At 37.8% G+C, this 24,677-nt stretch overlaps 2 protein-coding genes and 1 long non-coding RNA gene across 6 annotated transcripts in view; all 3 read left to right on the top strand.

Moving 5' to 3' along the window:
• The window catches only part of LOC311054015 (hemicentin-1-like), a 48,387-nt gene that overhangs the window by 18,190 nt on the left and 5,520 nt on the right, over positions 1-24,677 (top strand). For 2 of the 4 annotated variants that reach the window (XM_084069876.1, XM_084069875.1), the window contains 3 exons: positions 6,409-6,681; positions 6,839-7,144; positions 7,265-7,534. The exons of 1 other annotated variant lie outside the window; for it this stretch is intronic. In XM_084069876.1, the coding sequence (XP_083926002.1) occupies positions 6,409-6,681; positions 6,839-7,144; positions 7,265-7,534 (849 nt within the window). Of the gene's footprint in view, positions 1-6,408; positions 6,682-6,838; positions 7,145-7,264; positions 7,535-23,305; positions 23,597-23,916; positions 24,196-24,375; positions 24,670-24,677 lie in introns of all 4 variants that reach the window. One more of the 4 variants, XM_084069878.1, reaches the window with a different exon arrangement.
• Positions 1,002-5,794, top strand: LOC311054357. The gene is made up of 3 exons (XR_014601716.1): positions 1,002-1,063; positions 1,882-1,923; positions 5,623-5,794. It is a non-coding gene; the product is annotated as an uncharacterized lncRNA (long non-coding RNA).
• On the top strand, positions 7,877-13,124 carry LOC311054016 (uncharacterized protein). Its single transcript, XM_084069879.1, has 13 exons — positions 7,877-7,995; positions 8,282-8,554; positions 8,643-8,751; positions 8,845-9,002; positions 9,239-9,334; positions 9,757-9,772; positions 9,880-9,977; positions 10,180-10,230; positions 10,464-10,505; positions 10,851-10,866; positions 10,968-11,065; positions 11,292-11,339; positions 11,598-13,124. Exons 1-13 carry the CDS (start codon positions 7,929-7,931, stop codon positions 11,603-11,605), a joined length of 1,080 nt encoding a protein of 359 aa, XP_083926005.1. The 5' UTR covers positions 7,877-7,928; the 3' UTR covers positions 11,606-13,124.

Below are 24,677 nucleotides of genomic sequence, written 5' to 3'. Positions count from 1 at the left end.
GATAAAGTACATCAAACACACACTGTGTTTTAGTCTGCTTGGTGGAATGCAAGAAACAGGATGCAAAACGTAATGATCGGTGCTAGTGCGTTATACACTGTGGTGCTTACTGCACGGTAGTAGCACACTGCAGGCTTTGCTAGAGTCACCTCAGCCAGAGTTCAATACATCAGGCCTGTTGCTGCTGGAACACACACACACACACACTGTGTGGGTTTACAAACCCTTTGACAAGGAAGAACAGTCAATCTTTAGGCGCCATTCACACTGAGCAGGATAACTACAACTATAACGATAATTAAGTTTGTGTCCACACTGAAGAGCGATAAAGTAGAGTAAACAGTGCATCAAACACACACTGCTCAGTCCAGCCGTGTCAGAACCCACACGGAGGGAGAGAGAGATCTCCACCTCCGTGGTGCTGAAGGACAGACAGCCTACTCACTAAGAACATGCAGCATACTGTAGAGGGTCAGCCAGGTCAGCTTGTTGTTCAAGTGACGCCAAGGAACGTGTTTCTCCACTGACCCCCCTGATGGTGATAGGTGCTGAGAGCGCTGGCTGGCTGGCTAGCTGGCTGTCTGTCTGTCTAGCCGCAAGCTAACACTACTCATTTGTTAGCTGAGCTACACGCCAACGGCTCATTATAGGCAGCTCTTGGCTAATAGGCATTTAACCCAACTAACGGCAACACAGTAATGGACATAAACATTCACAAACATGTTTTAGAGACTATTAGCAGGCTGCATTAACAACCAGCAGCAATAGAATCCAAGTAGCAGGCCACATTAGCAGCTAATGCTGTGTACGATGAGGGTTGGCAGGTGTGTTTGTGGTATAAGCGATTTTGGGCTTATGTGGGCGCACCATCTACAATGGACTAACTGTTAGGGGAGGTGCCCGAGCAGCCAGACCACAAGTGAGATAAGAAAGAAGGTAGGCATTTCCCGAGCAGACATGCCCTTCAACACTTTAACCATAACTGCATCGTACATGCGTCACCAGCATTGCACTTTGCACGCTTCATGGAAAATGAGGTTTAAGAAGGCCTTCAGCATCATATGTAAGTTAACTATTTTGGTTATACGTTATAGCCTAATTCATTTCACAGCCAAATTATATTTTCTTTTAATTGTGTCATTTCTATGTTTTCAATTAAACTTAAATTAATATACACGTAAATTCCATAGCATGTATGTAGAGTGCTTTTTAGGATGTTTGTGATTTTGATGGTCTCCGTCTTGTCCCGGTCTCACCTGCAATTGAATTCGGTCTTGACTTGGTCTCGGACCAAGAGGACTCAGGGTTGTTTTCCACTAATTTCTCCAAAGTTGGTTATTGCAGCTTCTATGTAAGGGTAGCTGTATTATTGAATTAATGACATAATTACTTGTATAATTAATGAATGACTTGATTGATTTGCGCATACACATATTTTGCTTATAGGCTAAGGCTTTACATGTCAAATATGTTTACAGAAGTAATTTTCTTTATTGCAAACTGTAATATAAGTGGTGTAATGTATTTACACATTTTAATACACATTATATGTAGACGGCATCATTTCCCGATTATTGGTAGCATAAGGCTTTTGACACTCTTCTGGGTCTTTATACCCAAACAATTCTGAGCATGTCAAAACAGTCAGTAAAATATAATCAGAAAAAAATATTTTAGATCTAAACACGGTCTCCTGTTATAGTAAAATGTATCTATGTATTTGTATTTTACTTCACTTCTTTCAAAAACAGTAGTGGTTAGAAACACGCGGTCTCCGTCTTCACTTTAGATATTAAAAAGGAACTTCTAAAGTACTCATATATTTATAGAATTGCAGAAACTGTACGCTAATTATGAATTCTGCATCCTTTTTTTCAACAGTGCTAGCTGCTCTTTGTACAGCCCAGGATGCTGGTGAAAATGGTATGGTCTGATTCTATTACACTGTTTAAAATTAAATGACCTTGTAATTTAATGTTTCAGATAATGACTTTTAATAGCAATCATTGATGTAAGATTCAGAAAACTGTCTTGCCCGCCATATTTTGACACAACATCCATGTATAGTAAAACGGATACAGGCCCCTTAGACAATAAATACAAATAAAGACAGATGTTCAAGTGAACCAAACCTCCCTCAGCAAAAACTTTTTTTTTTTTTTTTTTTTTTTTTAAGTTAGATCAAGTGGTTAACTTAAACGTTTGTAAAGGGCAGATATGCAACTGTGCTAAAGGACAGACTATTACTGCTTTGCAGGAGTCAAAGAATAGACAAACATTTTGCACAGTTATATACATACGGGAGTGTACCTACAATATGTTCCCTCAAAACTATATTTAACCCCAAGCCTAACCCTAAACGGATGGAACATACTGTAGTGAAGGGCATGAGGGAGCACATAGTCCATGAGCCAGAGCCCCAAAATTGAGCAATGATTATCGAAAGAGTGGGCAAAACCATACCTACAGTATATTAAATTGTTTATAGGGTCAATATAAGTAAATAAATATATGATAACCTTTCCACAGGAGCAGCTTTTTCATATTTATCACACATTTTGTTATTTTCCCCATACATACGTACATGACAGGTGAAAAAATGACAAAAAATAGTTATCATAATGAAACTTCCCCAGTTGATTACTTACATGAAGACAATGATTTATCGTATTACAAGTTTTCTGAAATTGTATATTTAAATATGCAAATTAGGCATTTAGTCCATGAGCCAGAGCCCCAAAATTGAGCCAGATATTGAATATTCCCTCGTTAAAAACCTTTGACTCCAACATCTTAACAAAATGAAATAAGAATGTTGACTCTGGCTTTGTCCAACGTTCCAATGTTGATTCTGGAAAGTTATGCAAATTCGGGCATATTTTCCTAATGCCTAATTTGCATATTTAAATATACAATTTCAGAAAACTTGTAATACGATAAATCATTGTCTTCATGTAAGTAATCAACTGGGGAAGTTTCATTATGATAACTATTTTTTAAATCTTGTCATTGTTTCACCTGTCATGTACGTATGGGGAAAATAACAAAATGTGTGATAAATATGAAAAAGCTGCTCCTGTGGAAAGGTTATCATATATTTATTTACTTATATTGACCCTATAAACAATTTAATATAGGTATGGTTTTGCCCACTCTTTCGATAATGAAATCTTGTCTGGCTCATGGACTAATAGGCATGATCCCGAGGATTAGAAGTCAGGGCAAGGGAGGGATCAAATCCATTCAACCACGTAAACCCCATAATTATTACGCCTTGTCGGAGGTCAACTAGCAGAAGTAGCCGATCTACAAGCTCATAACGCTCATAATAGCTGGGGAGGGGGGTACCAGTCATCTGTGTTCCAAAAATAAACAAATCAGCTGGCCGATTTTGTCAGGTATAGTATTGTATGTGACTCTGTGTCGTTTGTGATATTGAGTTACATTTGATAACGTCTGTGTTTGGAGAAAAACAAGTATCCGATATCCATATTATGAGTAAAATCGCCGGGGTTGGTTTGTTTATCTCTGGAACACAGTTCTTAAATGAAGTGATCTAAGATTTGCCTATGGGATTTCCAATACAAAAAATAACTGTGGCCCAGGGGTAGTGGGAGTGACGTCAGGACAACCTTGTATTGTATGGGATCTTTTACATATCAGAATAAAAAGGAAAATCCATATGAACACTGGTGCAGGACAAAAAGATATGTAATAAGAATAAAAGAAGTCTGCACAGACAACTGCTGCTCCAAGTAAACTTTAATGTTCCACCCACAATGTTTGGACCAACGAATGGTCTTCCTCAGAGGAAGAACATTCGTTGGTTGAAACGTTGTGAGTCTCACATTAGAGTTGACTTGGAGCAGCAGTTGTCTGTGTGGACATCTTTTATCTTTTACATAGCAGCCAGCCATATGTTTCTCTCTTCTGATTTAATGGAAAAGATAGAGGTAATTCCTCCTAGCTTATGTTTTTGAGTGCCATCTCATCTGTTCATTCTGGTATTGGGACCAGAACAGGATCTCATTTGGAACGAGATGATGTTGGATGTGGATTCAACCAATTATGTACATTAGACTTTTTTTAAAGTAAGAACAAAAGTTGGGTGGTCTATGCCATTGTTAGTCAGACAAAGATATATGGTTAGAACACATTCTCCTTTCCTGTTTGCCATATACTGTAGGTCTTTGGTTCAGCATTGTGTGGGTCTGTGTTTGAGCAGAAATTATGATCTGTAGGCTACATATTAGTCTTGAATTCATAGCTCATGGTATTAATTTAAAAAACATACGAAATACAAAAACAAAAAAGTGACCAAAAGTCAACATAACATTTAATATTTATAGCAAAACATATGAAGTGCAAATGTTGTGAGAAAGTATGTGTTTGTGCGTGCGTGCGTACATACGTGCGTATACACGCGTGCGTGCCTACGTGCGTATACGTGTGCGTACGTACATGCGTATACGTGTGTGTGTGTGTGTGTACGTCCGTACGTGCGTCTACGTGTGTGTGTGGCAGACACAAAAGTCAGAAAGTCTGGACTAGAAGAGGAAGGATAACATGATGCAGCATAACAGTCTGCATCATCATGCTAGATTGCGTAAAAGGCCTTATCTCCCATGTCATTTACAGTTAATTAGCGTCACAATTACACGCTAGTTGTGACTCCAGAATTAATAAAGTAAATAACCTTATACATCAATAATAAAAGTATTAATAAAGGCAAACAGAATATTAACTGAGCGGGACTGTTATTGATTGAGTGACAAATGAAAGGGTGGTCTTTCTAGTGCAGTGGTTCCCAAACTATTTAGTTCGAGACCCAAAAGAGAAATTTTATTATTCCCAGTGACTCCAACTAGTGAAAATAGCAGATCGGCTCATTTTCACTACTTCTTAAACATTTGTTTTCGAAGTTATGACATTTTTGGCATTTATTTAGAGAATCCTTTTTGAAAAATGTAGGAAATTAAAAAAAAAAAGTGGATATACTTGCGATCCATAAAAATGGACCCGCGACCCACAAATGGGTCCCGACCCACTGTTTGGGAACCACTGTTCTAGTGTATTCAAACAGAAGCAGCAGCCACTGTTGAAGTGAACTAGCCTACCTCAAGTTCCTGAATTCAACCACTGTAATTTAGTCCAATCATATCTTACAAAACACATGGTGTTTTCTGGTGTGAACAGTGGTTAGAAAAGAGTGCTTATTCTTCTCTGGACCTGTTTAATCTATTATCAGCACTAAATTGCTCTTGATAGTTCCCATAACTAGGCTAAAATGCAGGGGAGATCAAATTTGTGTTGTTTCACGATGAAATTGCGATATTAAGGGAAGAAAGTATCATTCGGGAAGAAGAAAAAATACAATTATAATAATAATAATCATGATCATCATCATCATACTGTTATTCCATAGCGATACTAAAAACACAACCTTTAAGAAATACTAATGTGTCTTTAAAATTTGTTTCATTTGTTTCTGTAATGAGTTCATCCAATTTACTTGCCATTGTAAAATTATGCATGAATCTTTGTGATTGGTTTAATATCTAATTTACTTTTTAAAATGTTTACAATTGTAAAATTATTTAATCTAATCTTATGAAATTGCAGATCCACCAACGCCATCTCTAAAGGTACAGACGAAGTGGTTGGATGTGTTTCCCAATGAGACAATAGACATGAGCTGTGGAGTTCAGGGGAGTTCTGACTGGACGTTTACCTGGTACAGAGATGGATATGAAATCTACCAAGACTCAACTGTGTCCTTCGGTCCTGAAGGTTCAACTGTCACTGTCTCTCCTCCATCAGACACTGCTGGGAGCGGGAGGTACTCCTGCAGAGGTCTTCACAAGACCAAACACAGGATAACCACTAATTTTAGTGATGTAGCTGTCCTTAAAGTGTATGGTAAGTTCCTCTACATGTTGCCATTAAAATACAAAAGAAATAAAATAATAATAATAATAATCACATCATCATTTGCGTCCATGTGTAGGTAATGAAATTGGTATGTATCTAGACTAACAGAAAATAATTGTTACTGATATCACAGTTCATCGTGAGTTTTTAACAGATATATTTCACATTAGTTCACTTACACCACTTACTGTAATGTCAGTGCAGTAGAAGTAGTAATTGCTTACCTCTGTCATTGGTTCTAATGCTAACATATCAAGAGGGAAGATAGCAGTCACATTATCTTGTTATTTCACTGATAATAAAGTATTTTTTTGAGACCTCTCAGAGACCATCCATTTTGTATTAATGATGCAGTATTAGGCTACTACATACAGTAACAAAGACATTTCTTTAACAGTGTTTTTTTCTCTCGTGACACTTCTTTGTAATAAGATTTGGTGGTAATGTGATGGGTTGTTGTTGTACTTTCTGATTTAGAAAACAAACCAAAGTCAACATTAAGCAAGGATCCTGGCTTTGATCAGATGTATGTTGGAGAGTCAGTGACCTTCAGCTGTGAAGTTGATGTGTCCTCTGGCTGGGAGTATCTGTGGTTCAAAGATGGAAAACAACTCAACACTTCTGACTCCAGTAAATCCAACTACAACATCAGCTCTACTGCTCCCTCTGATGGTGGAATGTATACATGCAAGGGGAAAAGAGGCAAACATGAATTATTTGCAAATGACAGCGAGACTCTAAAAATGATTGGTAAGAAAAGAAAATATCTGTTTTAAGAATTATGTTAGAGCTAGTGTTAGAATTTGCAGTTGCCAGTTATAAATGTATTAACATTGTATTAATAATAATAATAGGGAAGGGATGGGAATGAAATGGTATAACTTATGCCATGTTGTTATCTATGCAGAAATACCTGTTCCCTCTCTGGAGCTGGAAACTCCATGGCTCGATGTGTTCCCTGCTGAGAGAGTGGAAATGAGCTGCAGAGTTCAAGGAAGCTCTGATTGGACCTATACCTGGTACAGAGATGAACATGAACTTAGTGTTGACAATAGTAGCATGTACACACAGACGATCCTGTCCCATGACGCAGAGGGATCATCTCTCATAATTTCATCTGCTAAACATGAAGATGCTGGAACATACACCTGTAGAGGACAACACAGAACCAGGCCTGTCAAAACTGAATCCAGCAAGAAGGTCATTCTCCATGGTGAGCTCAGTTTAGCAATTGTTTTTGTCCATTTCTTATTACTATTATTGCAAAAGCAGTAAAAAGTAAAGACACTTGTTTCTGACACTGCAGAATAAACATTTTCCTTTTCAAATTTAGCCAACAAGCCAAAACCCTTGATGATTCAATACCCAAGTGCTGAGAACATGTACATTGGAGAGCCAGTGTTCTTTGGTTGTAAAGTTGATGTTTCCACTGGCTGGGAGTATCTATGGTACAAAGGTGAAACACGACAATCAAAAAGCAGCAATAGTTATAACATCAGCTCAGCTACTTCATCAGACAGTGGTACTTATAAGTGCATGGCCAAAAGAGGCACAAGAGCATTCATTACAGAATACAGCAAGAATCTGACTCTACAGATATCTGGTGAGACAAAAAAAAGTAAATCTGATATTTCTATCTTTGAATACTTCTGTGTGTTATACTTTGACACAATAATATGATGCCATTGGCTTTCATTATAACTTATAATCTTGACAAAGTTTAAATGAAACAGCGTAAATATGGGTACAGAAAAATCACAATTATCTATTTCTTTTTAGCTATTCCTGTTCCAGCTCTGAAGCTAATGACTCCATGGTCAGATGTGTTTCCCACTGAGACAGTGGAGTTGAGCTGTGGGGTTCCAAACAGCTCTGACTGGACATATACATGGTACAGAAATAGAACAATGTTGGACAATTCTTCATCCCTGGACTCAGATAGAGCTACTCTTTCCATCCATTCGGTCTCAGCCATACATGCTGGAGAATATGAGTGTATGGGACGACATAAGAGCAGATCTGTCAGCACTACAAATAGCTCTGGATCTGTGCTCACAGTCTATGGTGAGATAATTTATACTCTATACTCCATTCAAGGGATAATTTGATATTTTGTATTTTAGTTGGTTAAACCTCTCCTTTTGTGTTTCCATCGGGGGGAAACATTCATTGGAGACAAAGAGCTACAGTAGCTGTAGAGTAGCTGTTTTAGGGAAACAAATGGAGGGGAAAAAAACTAAAACCTTCTCCAATGTGATGAAGAAATTAAAAATGACAAAGTTTCCCTTCAATCTGATGAATTTTTGGTTCTAATCTAAACATTACTATAATTTGCATAACTTACCCTCAGACGAGATTCCCAAAGCTGTACTGAAGCAAGAACCAGAGTACAATGTGATGTACATTGGAGAATCTGTGAACTTCAGCTGTGATGTTATGGTCTCCTCTGGATGGGAGTATCAGTGGTACAAAGATAAATCACCACTGTACACTTCTGGACACAGTCATTCCATCAGCTTGAATGCTGAAACAAACAAGGGGGAGTATCAATGCCAAGCAACAAGAGGCAAGAAAAAAGAATTTCACACAGAATTTTCAGAGACCCGTAACCTTGACATTCACGGTAAGCATACCTTTTCCTTCTTAAATATAGTTGCAAGCATGCAGCTGTTGTTGAACTTGTTCGCCTAATTTTCCTACTATGTCTGCAGAGCGTCCGTGGGCCGTCATGACCTTGTTAACTGGCTGGTCAGTCTCCACTGATAGTCTGGTGCTCAGATGTGAGGTGAAGGGAAGCCAAGACCAGTGGAACCACACATGGTATGATTTTCTAGTCATAAAGTGTACGACATGCATGTATGTACTGTAGGCCTACAGGCCTCTTAACACACTCTAAAACACTAAAACATACAGGTTCAGAGAAGGAAACATTCTGGGTCCCTCAGAGACTGACACCCGCACAGTCACGCCCCAGGATGACCCTGATCAGAGCCAGTACACCTGCCAGGGTATCCGCTTTGGACGGCCCTCTTACTCCACCCCCAGTGATGCTCTCCAGACCAAGAACCACCGTGAGTAACGTTTGATTCAGACTGTGTTATAAGAATGTCTCTCATCAAAAATAACTGATATGTTATACCATGTTATGAAATGTACTTTCTGTGGAGACCAGAATCACATACAGTACATAATCACAACTTCTTGAGGTATACACTACAGCCTGTGATGTTAAATGTTAAAATGAGTGGTTCTAATTCTAATCCATTTATTTGAAATGCAATTTTCCACACCGTATCTCAACCTTCAGGGTCTGGGCCTGTAGTGGGATTGATTGTGGGTCTTCTGGTTGTGATTCCACTGACGATCCTTCTGCTCCTGTTTTGTCGATACAGAACATACAAAGGTGAGAACTACTACATTAGCTTACTACTGCATCTAGATTACAATCACAGAGCAACTCTCCCAATTAAATATTAGTACGGGAAAATTTGCCAAATTCTTGACCAATCTGGAAAGTAAATGCTTACCAATAGCTTTCTTTACACATTTTGTGAAGAAAGCTATTGGTAAACATTTATTTTCCAGATTGGTCAAAAATGTGGCTAACTTTCCCTTACTATATCATGGCCTAGCAATTTAAACGTTCAAAGGTTTATGGTACAGCTTTTTGTGCCATGGTTTTCCAATACATGGTTGGAAAACCAGATTCTGAGTAAACCGTATTCTCATGCCATACTGTTCATACAGTATTATAATTTACAATATCATGGCATAGCAATTTAAAGGTTCAGGATTTATGGTACAACCCTTTTCTCTCATTTACAGACCCATGGTGTGTCAAGTAAGTACTACTAAGTATTACTCTGTCTATTGATCAACATGACTGCAGTAGAATCCATCTTGTTTTCTACTTCATTTATGCCAAATATTATTATATTTTAATTACAGGCCCGTTCATTCTGAGGGAACCAATCAGGTCTGCGTTTCATACCAGAAGACAAGTCAAAGTGTGAATCCTAATGACGTGTACTGCACACTGCAGCATGGTCAGTCTTTGAACCAGATGGTCCTTCTGACAATGATGAATTTCAATTAAAATGATTTCATAACTTGTCATTATCATTATTAAACATTTGATGTCCTTTTTGTGAGTTCAGTTGAGTTCGTTTATCGGCATTAGCTGAAAAATGTAGCTGAACATTTTCTCAAATAACAATAAATGCCATGTGCTTATTTGTTTACCTTTAGGCAACACAAGCATCTATGTAGTAACCGATCAGTCTTATGACTATGAAACTGGTACAGTATACAGTATATTAAAGATCTAATGCAATGATTTTAAACTAATTTCCTGTGAAATTAGTGATGAATTTCAATTAAATGATTTCATAACTTCAAATTTAAAAAAATCATCATTATTAAACATGTCCTTTTTGTGAGTTCAGTTGTGTTCTGTTGATCTGCATTAGCTGAATCAGCTTTTTTTTCCTCAAATAACAATAAGCGCCATGTGCGTATTTGTTTACTTCCAGGTGACACAAGCATCTATGGAGTAATCGATGACTATGATAATGGTACAGTATATATTAAAGATCTAATCCAATGATTTGAAACTCATTTTCTGTGGTTTATTGTTTAATGTTAATGTTTGGAGTAAAACAAAATTCCAGGTTCAGATGCAGGACTTGATTTGTTAAAAAAAAAAAAACTTTTAGTGCCAAACCCTGAGCTCAGTAAAAAAAAACTGTAAAAAGAAATAAGAGGTTGGAAAAACAGATTTTTGGGGTGTATTCTCATGCCATACTGTTCATACAGTATTATAGATTACAATCATGGAGCAACTCTCCTTATTAAATGTCACGACATAGCAATTTAAAGGTTCAAAGATTCATGGTACAACCTTTTTCTTTCATTTACAGACCCATGTTGTGTCAGGTAAGTACCACTATTACTCTGTGTATTGATCAACATGACTGCAGTAGATTCCATCTTTTTTTTTTACTTCATTTATGCCAAATATTATCTTTTAATTACAGGCCCGTTCATTCTGAGGGACCCAATCAGGTTTCAGTTTCAGACCAGCGCACCAATCAAAGTGGGGATCCTAATGACACGTACTGCCCACTGCAGCACGGTCAGTCGTTCAATCATGTTGGGTTTTCTGACAAGGATGACTGGTTCTAATTTCAATCTAATGTATAACTTCAAATAAAATAAAAAAATCTTCATTATTTAATAATTTAATGTTGTTTTTAACGTTTTTGGAAGTGTGTTTTTCCTCATTAGCAGAATAATGAACAGAATTTAAACATTTTGAACTAACAATATTAAGCGCCACATTAATGCTGATTTAACTTTAGGCGACACAGGCATCTATGGAGCAATCGATCACTCTGACTATGAAAGTGGTACAGTATACATTTATTTAAAGATCTACATTTGGCTTATTTTGGAATGTTAATGCGACATGATGAGAATGTGTTAATTAAATCAAATTGGGTATTAAATTATTAAAAATCATTTATTTCCTAGTAAACTGGTATTCTGAAATCGTTTACAAATAGGATAGTTTCTGAAGGGTAATTACTTAAATTATATTTACAACAACTACTGTACATACTGCACGTCCAATGACAGAGTATCCTGTCACTGTACCTTTGTTTCAGCTCCTTAGAAGAGAGACGTGTAGGACAACCCAACAACAGATGTGGCTAAAGTCAAATGGATCTTCATGCACCAATAACTGCAGAGCAACATGAATATACATAACCATACAAATGGATCTTCACCAATAACTGCAGAGCAACACACATAACCATAAAAATGGATCTTCACCAATAGGCATTATTGGGCAAGTTTAGTAACTACTTATAGTATTAGTTACTAGTGACTTCAAAACACCAAAATACAGAGCATACAAATATAAATCCATACAAGAAACAAAATAGCTGAAGGTTAAAAAACGTGGGAGTTTAAAACAGCATAAGAACGTGTCCAACCATTTATCCATGAAGGCAGGAGGATTTTTAAAAGGCCAGGGAGAACAAGTTTTAAGTCTGGATTTAGAAATGTTCAAGGAAGGTGCAGACCTAATGGGTAAAGGTAGGCTGTTCCATAGTTTTGGAGCTCACTAGGATGAAAACTAGTAGATATAGGAAATTAGGAATCATGTCTTCAACAACATACCTTGAAATCAGTCTTTCAAGGTAGCATTCAAGGAGCATTCAATGAGCATTCAAATAAGGGCATTCAAACCTAAGGGTTTGAATGCTCCATGGTGCCTTGGCTGGGCGTGCAAAATCGTCCTGTTCACGGGAGGGAAGCTGGGCGGCAAGGTCATTCTTTGTCACTGCACCAGCAACTCCTACAAGTTGGTAAAGGATGCCTGTCAGTAGGCTGTCAAACAATTGCTTAGCTTTTTTTTCATTTTTAACTTTAATAATTGGCTTTTATAGTCTTTATATTGTTAATTGTTAATAGTGTTGTAAAATACTGTCGTTGTCTAGTGGTTATTTTTGTTAACAAATTATAGTCGCGTCTCCTGACTTTGAGAAGTAGAGACTCATGTGACATTCGATGGGGGAGCGAGGTAACATTGCAGTAGTAACGTGGGTTGTGTAATTGTGGGTAGTGAAATATTTCTCCATGACATCGCGAATTAAACATATTTTTCTTAAAACTAGATTGATTGCATACATAGGCTATGTGTGGAGCATATGTCATCGTTTTACAACCAGGAACCTCGTGGTGAGTCTACATATATTGGATTGTTATGATAGCTGAAAATAAAAGGAGCGGCATTGTTACTTCCGTAAACTCACTGTTGAGCCCTATTGGCATAGCAGGAGGAAAAGGGGAAAAATTGGCAAGCAAATCATTTTGTAGGTGTTGAAATATTTTCTATTGTATATTTGATTACTGATTTTACACAGAATTGTAAATTATTTTAACCGCAGGCAATTTTTTTCTACTCGTCATGTGATGAAATATTATGCTTATTGTGATTAATCACATTTTTATGTCAAATAATTATATCTTTTGTTATGGTATTTTCTTTTAGATAAACTCATGTTACAGATTTTGAACTGCTGTCTGACTCTGAAAGCTATTTTCATTCATTTCAATGAAACCTCAGTGATGCTGCCTTTAATTCTTTTTTAATTGAAATGTTTTTCAAATTACTGTATGTGATGTAGGCCTAAATAAATGAATGAATCTTAATTTTTATTTGTTCATAACATTTTGTCATAAGCCTTGGATGCCTGGTCTTTGAATCTGAACAGGGTGCATCTCTGCTTGTATTCGCAGTTCAATCAAAACAAGTTTGTTCTGACACAGATGTTGTATAAACTCTGTTGTGTAAACTCCTCACATCTCTTATGCCAAGAGCAGTGTCATGCATTTTAAATTGTTTTGACATTCCACACACTACACTCTACAGTAAACTGCACAACTAATTGCTCGCATTTTACTTTAGTGTTGAAATTAGAACTCTGACATCCTCCTCCTGGCATGGTGGCACAGACAGAAACATACATCTCCATATATGGGCACAAAGGGCCACAGACAGATGAGTACAATGGGTACTATGACAAAGCACCCAACACTATGACTCATATATATATTGGTCGGATCGGCAGTGCAACGTAACTCTAGATATGAGGGCCGCGTAGCGGCCTGAACCTCTACTGTATATTATGTTATCACTAGAGGCATATTGACCTACATATCCCTTTCTCTTTCTAGATGTGACATCTGAGATCCTTGATACGTTAGATGGAAATGGAGGGCTTATGTCATTCAGGCAGTCAGGATAATATAACCTCACATCCAAATAAATTATATCTAAATCTTTCCAATGTTTTCTATCATTTTCCAAAGCAGTAGGACTAATAAGATTTTTTTAACTTTAAGAAATACCACTTGGCTTGTATTATTTAGCCATCTTAATTACATCTGAAGAGCTTTGTTAGGAAGGAAGTCTGGATCAGTTCCCATGAGAGAAGGGGGAAAAACGAATCTTCATTAGTTATTTAATCTGACGTGTAACACTACCTATTGTCTAGAATAGATTCTCAACATGATTCGTTTTCAATATTTACAGAAAGGTAGAATATTGTGGTATACTGTGTCACTATTTAATCACGAACCCTAGCATCCCTCCCCCCTCAGGCGCTACCCACAATGGGCAGACACTGCTCAGGTTTTAAGGCACGTGTGGGTCAAGAAAGCATCTGTAGACGTTTCATCATACAGGATTTACAGTCTGTAAACTTAAGTACAGTAGTGCATGTATTTGCATGTAACAATAATAACCTTCACTTGCAGAGTCTTGCAGACATGCCGCACCAACATTTCGCTGCTTGTATGCAATATGATAAGAGTTATTGACAAAATCCTTCTAACCACTGCAGTGAATACAGAGGAGGGGCCCACATATTTGATTAACCAATAGAGCGTCGCAGTTCCGCCACTTCCTGGTGCCGGAAGTAAATACTCGATGCATTTTTCCCATTGACTTTTCCAAAAATATTTATATCAATCAATTTAAGCCTAGAATCAAGCCATCCAGGATCCTGGTGAATCATGACCATAAAACCTTTTTTTCTGTGATTTTTTTTTATTCTATATTTAATGATATGATATACTATATTTAATAAATACCCTTTGTTTTGCCGTTTTCAAAAAAGTTTTTTCACAGAATCAAACGTTTTATGGTCATGATTCACCAGGATCCTGGATAGCTTGATTCTAGGCTTAAATTAATTTATATAAATATCTTTGTAAAAGTCAATGGGAAAAATGCATTGAGTATTTACTTCCTGCACCAGGAAGTGGGCGGGAACTGCGACGCTCTATACATCTCAGTTTAGTACATTGTCGATAGCCTCTCGGCCCAGTTCCCCCAAAGGGCCCCTGAGAGTCAAGGGCCCCTGGGCCCCGGCCCCACCGGCCCAATGGCTAATCCGTCCTTGCCCGGGCACCACCGAAGAATAATTGGAAACACATATTAAGGTGTCATATGTGTTTCCAGTATAGATCTGCTGCCGAGCCAAACAAGTGAAGCAATGGGAAAATGAACCAGAACAGGAAATGGGTATGAAGCCTTCTGGAAACCTCGGACTACAATTCTGCACAGAGCCCATGTTCTAGCAGTAGTGTATTTATTTCTCATGCACATTTGTTCATATATCATTTTGAGTGCTTTATTATGTAGATATTTGCACTGTTCTGTAAAAAAATAGGAGGCAGACTATTATTCAAAGAAATTATAAAAGTCTAACCCTAGCTCTATATTAAATACGTTATCTTGTAGATAATACTTCAATGCTTGTAGATAATGCTTCAGTTCTTTGACCAAACACCAGGTGTCAGCAGATAGCCTACCATGTATGTTTCTGTTGTTCTATTTGCCTGTCACATGATCACAAATAGTCCAAAATATGCCTCTGCTTAGTTTGATTAAAGAGACCATATTGATGCTGTATGATATATGTATCCATGTCAGGGGACATTGTATGTGCAGGCTACTATCGAGCAGTGACTAGTCTCAAGCACTCAAGCCACAATGTTGGAGAAGCCAAAAAATATATTTGTTTTACTCGTATACCTGTACACGACATACAAGACATACAACAAAGATCACCTTGAACACATTGAACTTTGCCTATAAGATCAAAGTACAAAAGAATACATGTTTGAGTGTTCTTTCAGACACTAATTGCAATTTGATTGTAAAATCTGAAGACACTTTTTTTGTGGTTCAATGTGATGATACTTCTCTGAGAGCACATGACAGAAGCAGAAAATAATACCTGAATGTTCCAGACAAAAGTTTTGATAAATAGCTTTAGACCTAAAATAATACATGGCTGGCCGACATTGACTAAATCAGGGATTCCCAAAGTAAAAGCATGCAATTAAAACATTTCCTTTGTAAATTTTGGTTAAAAAAAAAATCAAAAACCTAAACTTACATTTTAATAAATCAATGAATGTACCCACAATGCACTTCAGCAGCAAATTCAGTCATTTTAATGAATGTGATTTTCTTTAATTTAATGTGGCTTAATTATGACAGCATCCCCCCCCCTCTTCTCTCATGATGGCTCCATACTCTGCCAATGAGCCTGTGCATGTGTCCCTGCCCTCACCCTTCCTCTTTGCTATTTAAAAGTGACGTTTGTAAAGCGCAATAAAACATAAAGCCTTGTTGCTAAAATGTGCTACACAAATACACTTTCCTTGCCTTGTGTGTAATTTTGTGGAAATGGGAAATTGCAACTTTGAACATTCATGTGTTGATTATTTGTGCATGTTTGATGCCTTCAATATGGCTATAAATAGGGAATTGTTTGGGTGAATTTCTTACAACCTTCAATCACTATGTCCCTCTACCCCTCACAGCACATACAAACATTCTCTTTTTGGTTTTAGTTACATTTTCAAATGACCCAATTCTGTTATGTTTTTTAACATAACATTTGGTTCATGTGGACTACAATTAGTATATCAACCAAAGCAGTCAATAATGACATTCTGTTTCATTTCCTTAGGGTTTTTTTTTCTCCTTTTCTCAGCGATGATCAGAAACGACATATGTATTTCCTCACAAACGCCTGAATGTGGTTCACCAACACATTTCCTGTTGCTGCCTCAAAGCACATGGCCTTTGCTGGGGTGGGGACAGAGTGGCAGTGGTGTGAAGTAACTAAGTACATTTACTCAAGTACTGTACTTAAGTATAATTTTGAGGCATTTTTATTTTTATTTTACTTGAGTATTTCCAATTTTCAATACTAGTTACTTTGTAGATTTAGATTTGTAGATTTAGATTATTATTATAATCGAATTATTGTTATCACAAAACATTCATACAGCCCCGATGTGACACGTTGTGAGCTTGTAGATCTGCTATTTTCAAAAGATTTTATTCATTTGAAGAAAAAAAAATATTAAGGAGTACTTTTACTTATACCAAGTATTTGATGGCAATACTTTTGTACTTTTACTCAAGCACATTTTGAAAACCAGACTTTTACTTAAAAGGTATATTTCTACCTTGCGGTATTGATACTTCTACTTAAGTGAAACACTTGAGTACTTCCTCCATCACTGCAGAGCGGTGAGACGGTGACTCCCAGGCCACAGAAGTGAGACTAGGAAGCAGCTAGCCAAGAAGTGAGATTAGAAAGCAGCTAGGACTATTAGTGAGTTTAGAAATAGAGTACAGTAAGCACACACCCCTACTCACGTTTCCTTACTTACTGATACAAACGTACCATAGCTCTGCTGGGTACACATTTCATTCAACACATTAACCAAAAGGTCATCATACATGCATCACCATCTCTGCACGTGCACGGCTCAATGAAACAATGTGGTTCATCAAAGCCTTCAGCATCTTATGTAAGTTTTTAGGAAGTTGCACTCTGTAACTATTTGATCCTATAATTCATTTTAAATATTTTCTTTGTTTCGTCTTTATTTTAATTGTATAATTTCTGGAAGTTTTCACTGACACTTAAATGAATACATGTCATTCTTCTAGCATGTGAACAGTGCTTTTTTTTTTAGGGTATTTGTATATGTTGAAGGTCTTATTAATGTCTTTCTTTTGTCTTCTTTTTTTCCGCTCATTTCTCCAAAGTTGGCTAAAGCAGCTTTACGAGATTTACTGTCAATATAAGGGTTATATATGACATATATAAAAAGATATGTCAATATATTTTGGTTTTGTTTCATTCTCAACTGTATTATTACATTAATTACTTTCATAATTACTTACTTAATTTGTCATGCATTACAATATTGTTTTTCATAGGCTTTACATGAATACAGACCACTATGCCTGTATGTAGAGAGCATAATTCTCTGATTATCGATAGAAATAGTAAGGTCTTTGACACTCTTCCATATTATTATACCCAATTCTGAGCTTTCCCAAAATCATAAAAATGTTATTGCAGTGTTGCAGATCAAAAGATTGCCTTCTGTTAAAAGTATTTGTATTTTACTTAAATTCTTGTGAAAAACAGAACTAGCTGGTCACAATTAGAATCAAATATTCTTGACTCTTGTTTCGTTCGTCCTCGGTCTGTTTACTTTGTCTCGTTTTAGGTGGTCAGCACTATTACATAAGGTCATAAAAAAGGAACTTGTACTTCTCTCTTGCATTTATGTAATTGTCTAAACTGTACGCTAACTCTGAATTCTTTTCAACAGTGTTTGCTGCTCTTTGTACAGCCCAGGATGCTGATGAAAATGGTATGGCCTGATTCTATTACACTGGGTTTGAAATAACCTTGTCGTTTTATGTTGTAACGATTTTTTGTAGCAATCATTGACGTAAGATTCAGACACTAAATCATCTTAGAGATGTACAATAAAATGAACACAAAAACCCAAGACAATAAAAACTCATTAAAAGCAATAAAGACAGATGTACAAATGTACCAAAGGGAAGATATGTAACAGCGCTTAGGGGCAGGCTGATTGTCTGTAATGGTTGTTGCTGTGTTGAACTTACTGTACTGTACTGTACTGTACAGCAGTGGTTCTCAACCTTTTCAGGCCACAACCCCACAGAATAATCATATTTGAACTGGGGACCCCCCAAAATAGTCATATTTGAACTGGGGACCTCCCCACCCTGACAAGCACTTGGAATTAAGGAGTTGAGGCATTACATTTGTTTGACTCGGTTCGACAGATAAATAGTGAAAATAGCATGGATCTACAAGCTCACAAGTTGCGAGCTTGTAGATCGGCTCAACAATTTTGTCTCTTTCTTATATTATTTGACAATTTGGCCAATGTTTGAACAGTTCACTGATTACTTTTGATTTTAATTTTTTTAAATTGTAGGTATTTAAAAGGTCTTAAAAGTCCTTAAATTGTCACTGCACTGTCATCTGGGGATCCCCCAAAATCATGTGGGTTGAGAACCACTGCTTGTACTTACTTAAAGTTGTCCAGCGAGTCAGATGATGTCGATTGATTATGTCCTTAACGGTGGCTTCTTAAATGGCTAAAGAGTCCAAACCTGGATCCACATGTTCTGCTGCAGGCGTGGGGCGTGTATAGGTTGCTGTGTTAAAAACACACATAAACACATCAAGAATAGACAGTTACATACATACAAAAAGTTTAAGTGCACATTGATCGATTCTAACTATTTTGTTTTTCATTGCTGAGGGAGCTGAAAGAGTGAGGTGAAGGGATAGACGAGAGAGGGATCAAATTATAATCAAGTAGTGTTTACTTATATTATATATTATATATTAAATAATTGTATTGAAAGATTAATATATTTGTAGTAGGCCTATAAGCCTAAGCAGTGGTGTAGTGGAGGGTATACGAAGGTAATACGCCGTATACCCACATCTTTTTCAGTGGCCATTTCATATAGGGCTAGAACACTCAATTCAATACTCATTTGCCACACTATCGATACCAGCCATGTCTCCCACACACACACACACACACACACCTAGCAGCCCGACCTCACTCATAGTGCTGCAGTCAGCTGTCAGCTATCTCTCAAGACGGAAAACTTTTTTTATTTTATTTTTTGTCAATGGGTTCCCAGATTGGCTGACTCATCTCACACTTAAAACAGTTATCATTTGCGGCTGTTATCTTGCTGAACATGCAACACATTCTCATCAGAAAAAAAGTACTGTTAAGCAACATTATATGAAAGATTGAGCTTTACCATCAGTATTGGCATGACTGGTAGTGATGTGGTGAAGAACCTCGTTCTGTAAGCATCACTGTAGTTGACCATCTTACCTTACACTTTAACAAAATGCCATTAATCAGGGATCTCTAACTATATGTGATATGAATGAAATGTACTGGGATGCTACCAACTTGAATTTTAGTTTCTTTAACTATAATTAGTATAAAAACAAGAAAATATGCGATCCTTGATTCGCAGATCTTTGCCAGGCTGCGCCCCTATGGAAGTAAGTGAAATCGACTTATTAAAATAGGACTAGCAAGTAATCAGACATCAGACAAAACGGGCTACACTCTTCCATTAAGGGCCCCAGCAGCTCTCATCCTCTGGCTGTTCTATTCACCCGTTTCCTAGGCTGTGTGTTTTTCACTTCCTGTCGATTTCATTGGATATCATTGGTCATCTGACCAGTGTCATTGGATTTCATTGGATTAAATCGACAGGAAGTGGAAAACACACAGCCTAGGAAACAGGTGAATAGCCTGCCCAAACCGAATAAACTGACTTCAAGGCAGAACACCCACCAAGAACACAGACAGTAATTTGTATCAATTAACACAAACCAGGCTAACTATGGCCCATGAGTTATCTACAATTACATAGACAATTATTTTCAAACCATTCCCATTATATATATCAGGCGCCACATCACTCAAAGTTACAATTTGAAAAACCACAAGTTAAGACAGGAACAAACACCCTCTCCTCTACAGTAGGCTACTTGGCTTCCTAATCAACAGGATTGCCAGCACTGCAGAGGAGAGACAGGTGACCAACAATCAATTAACTTGTTTCCACCTTTTCAACAAACATGTTTAAAACCATTGCTATGTCCATGTTCAGGAATGCATTCAGATGTACAGATAATGACACATGCAACACTACCAAACCGTTCCAAGCTGGCCAGCGATGACGTGTGTGTGTGTGTGTGTGTGTGTGCAGTGTCCCTGTCGTCTGGCTGACTGTTCTTCTTTGGCCAACTGCGAGTGTACATGCAAAGTTTCACGCTGATTGATCCAGTGGTGTGTGATCGCTGTACACAGACAGACACACACGCACGCACACGCACACGCACACGCACACACACACAGCTGCCCAAATGTAGCAGCCCCACCTCACTCATAGCTGCAGTTGCAGTCAGCTGTCAGCTAATCTCTCAAGATGGAAAACTTTGTCAATGGGTTCCCAGATTGGCTGACTCATCTCACACTTAAAACCGTTATCATTTGCGGATGTTATCTTGCTGAACATGCAACACATTCTCATCAGAAAAAAAGTACTGTTAAGCAACATTATATGAAAGATTGAGCTTTACCATCAGTATTGGCATGACAGTGATGTGGTGAAGAACCTCGTTCTGTAAGCATCACTGGAGTTGACCATCTTACCTTTAACAAAATGCCATTACTCAGGGGTGTCTAACTATATGTGATATAAATGATATGTACAGGGATGCTACCAACTTGAATTTTTGTTTCGTTAACTATAATTAGTATAAAGAAAAAGAAAATCTGCAATCCTTGATTCAAACAATTAAACAACAATCAATTAACTCATTCCCACCTTTTCAACAAACCTGTTTAAAACCTTTGCTATGTCCATGTTCAGGAATGCATTCAGACGGGCTAAAACATAATCTCTGCTCCCCTGAAGGATAAAATAAAATTATACTTTGAACAGCACTACCACAAATAGCACTACAGCTAGTCCCACCCCATTTTGCCAATGAAAAAGAGTTATAAAGTGTAATATCCATTTTAGTTGTTTGGCAACACTTATAGTAGCTCTGTTGTCTGTAAGAAATGTGATTCCCAGAATCCCGTTCAGGAGAAAACTCATTCCAATACCAATACCATTCCCAAACAAATGTTGCAGTATCCTAGTACCAAGGATATTTTGGAACATCAACAATATTTCCAGAAACGGTATACTGTATATCAACTTAAAAATACATAAATAAATACATGTCTAGTACATTTCTGGTACATTGGCCTGCATCATTTTGACTGCAACATTGTTCAGATTAGGTTGTTGTGTATAATATACCAGTTAAAGACATGCCAAAATAACATTGTTTAATTCAAAAAGTTAGAAAGTATGACTAATTTGGTTTTAAGGTTTACAGTGCATGACAAATAATGTACCTAACAAACACAAATTCTATAGACTTATCCATGGTTCTGATATGGCATGGATGGCAATTTAAAAACTTTTGTAAGAGTTATTGGTTGTTGTGTTTGTTGCAATCTAACCCTTGTCCTATCTGTATCCCATCAATTTCCCCAGCTACCACGCTCCCAATGTCCAGTGTAACTCCAGCTACCACGACCGATGACTATGACTATGACGATGACCTTTCCATGACAACTCCACTCCCAATGTCCAGTGTAACTCCAGCTTTGTCTGTGGATCCACCTGCTGCCCACATCTATCGGGGGGAGAGGGTTAATCTGCACTGTAATGCTACAGGCAATACTACAGACTGGACGTATCAGTGGTTCCATAATAACCAAGGAACACCTTTACCATCTGCTGAACCAACTTCCACAGAATATACCATTAACTCTGCTGCCCCTGCGGACGATGGAACATACTGGTGCCGAATCAAGCGAGGAGAGGAACTCTCAGCATTTAGCAATGACATTTCATTGACTATTATTGGTGAGACTGAGACCAGTGGTTTTCAGACCTAGTTTATAGTCATAATGTCCATACTGTTCTTCACAAAACATTTGAGAAACATATGAGAAACAATTATGAATATGGCCTTAAAATGTGTTTCATACATCTCTGTAATTACTTTTACATTTTATAAAATTGCAGACCCACCAACGCCATCTCTGGGTATACAGACCCAGTGGTCAGATGTGTTTCCCTCTGAGAAAGTGGAGATGAGCTGTGGAGTTCAGGGGAGTTCTGACTGGTCCTTCACCTGGTACAGAGATGGACAGAAGCTCATTGAGGACTCGACTGTGTCCCTCGGTCCTGAAGGTTCAACTGTCACTGTCTCCCCTCCATCACAGACATATACCGGAAATTACTCCTGTAGAGGTCATCACAAGACCAAAGCAGTTACCACTGTAGATAGTAACTTATTTGGCCTAACAGTCTATGGTAAGTTATTATACATGCACTGTAACCATACCATAAGAATGATCACATTATCATTTGCATCACTGTTGTAGGTGATGGTATATGTATGAATCTATTCTAGACTAACAGAAAATGCCTGTTCTTCTCCATTTTTGATTAGCAAACAAGCCCCAGCCCAGAGTGACACAAACTCAGAGTTTGAAAGAAATATACATTGGAGAGCCTGTTTCATTCAGCTGTATGGTTGATAAGTCCTCTGGATGGGAATACATGTGGTACAGAGATGGAACAGAGGTTCATACATCCAGCAGCAATATATATATTATAACATCTCCAAAGCCATCTGAAAGTGGACAATACCGGTGTGGGGCCAAACGAGGAAAGAGCCCGTTCTATACAGAGAAGAGTGAAATAAAAAGTCTGCAATTATCTGGTAAGCACTTCATTTTTCTTAACTCACCCAGCCCAGGAGACATCACCTTTAATGTCAAACTCTTGAACATTTGAAGTGAATATCCATTTACCACAAACTTCCAGATCCTCCTAAGCCATCTCTGGAGGTACAGACCCAGTGGTTGGACGTGTTCCCTACTGAGAGAATAGAGATGAGCTGTGGAGTTCAGGGGAGTTCTGACTGGACTTTTACCTGGTACAGAGATGGAGGGAAAGTCAGAGGCGGCTCAGGTGTGTCCCTGGATGCAGAGGGAATGTCACTCACCATCCTCTCAGCCACACAATCACATCAGGGACTCTACACCTGTAAAAGTCACCATAAAACCAGGAAAATCAGCTCTGGACCCAGCAACTCTGGTGATATCACAGTTCATCGTGAGTATTTAACAGTTATATTACATGTTAGGATGTAAAAGAATGTTAGTTTATCTCAGCAAGAATGTATTTTAATTGGCTATATTCTATTGGGTAAGAGACAGTACTTACTGTCATGTCAATGCAGCAGAAGTAGTTATTGCTCACCTCTGTCATTGGTTCTAATGCTAACATATCAAGAGGGAAGATAGCACTCATAGCAGTCACATTATCTTGCTATTACACTGATAATAAAAGTATATACGTTTCTTAAACAGTGTTTTATTTGTAATAAGATTTGGTGGTAATGTGATTGGTTGTTGTTGTACTTTCTGGTTTAGAAAACAAACCCAAATCAACTTTCAGCAAGGATCCTGGCTTTGATCAGATGTATGTCGGAGAGTCAGTGACCTTCAGCTGTGAAGTTGATGTGTCCTCCGGCTGGGAGTATCTGTGGTTCAAAGACGGAAAACAACTCAACACTTCTGACTCCAGTAAATCCAGTTACAACATCGGCTCTCCTGCTCCCTCTGATGGTGGAATGTATACATGCAAGGGGAAAAGAGGCAAACATGAATTCTTTACAAATGACAGCGAGACAATTTCTCTTAAAATTATTGGTAAGAAAATATTTTTTTTTTTAAACGTTTCTAAAATATCCGTTTTAAGAATTATGTTAGAGCTAGTGTTAGAATTTGCAGTTGCCAGTTATAAATATATTAACATGTTATTGTCAAGGTCTAATAGGGAAGGGATGGGAATGAAATGGTATAACTTATGCCATGTTCTTGTCTATGCAGAAATACCTGTTCCCTCTCTGGAGCTGCAAACTCCATGGCTCGATGTGTTCCCCGCTGAGAGAGTGGAAATGAGCTGCGGAGTTCAGAGAAGCTCTGATTGGACCTATACCTGGTACAGAGATGGACATGAACTCAGTGGTGGTCATATTAGTGTGTCCCCTGGAGCAGAGGGTTCATCTCTCATAATATCATCTGCTAAACAAGAAGATGCTGGAACATACACCTGCAGAGGACAACACAGAACCCGGCCTGTCAAAACTCAATCCAACAACACACTCATTCTCATTGTCGATGGTGAGCAC

This window comes from Gymnoscopelus microlampas (assembly GCF_963454915.1).
Source record: "Gymnoscopelus microlampas genome assembly, chromosome: 10".
Classification (NCBI taxonomy): Eukaryota; Metazoa; Chordata; class Actinopteri; order Myctophiformes; family Myctophidae; genus Gymnoscopelus; species Gymnoscopelus microlampas.
The sequence above is the reverse complement of the archived record's forward strand: the minus strand, read 5'-3'. Positions and strand labels throughout refer to the sequence as shown.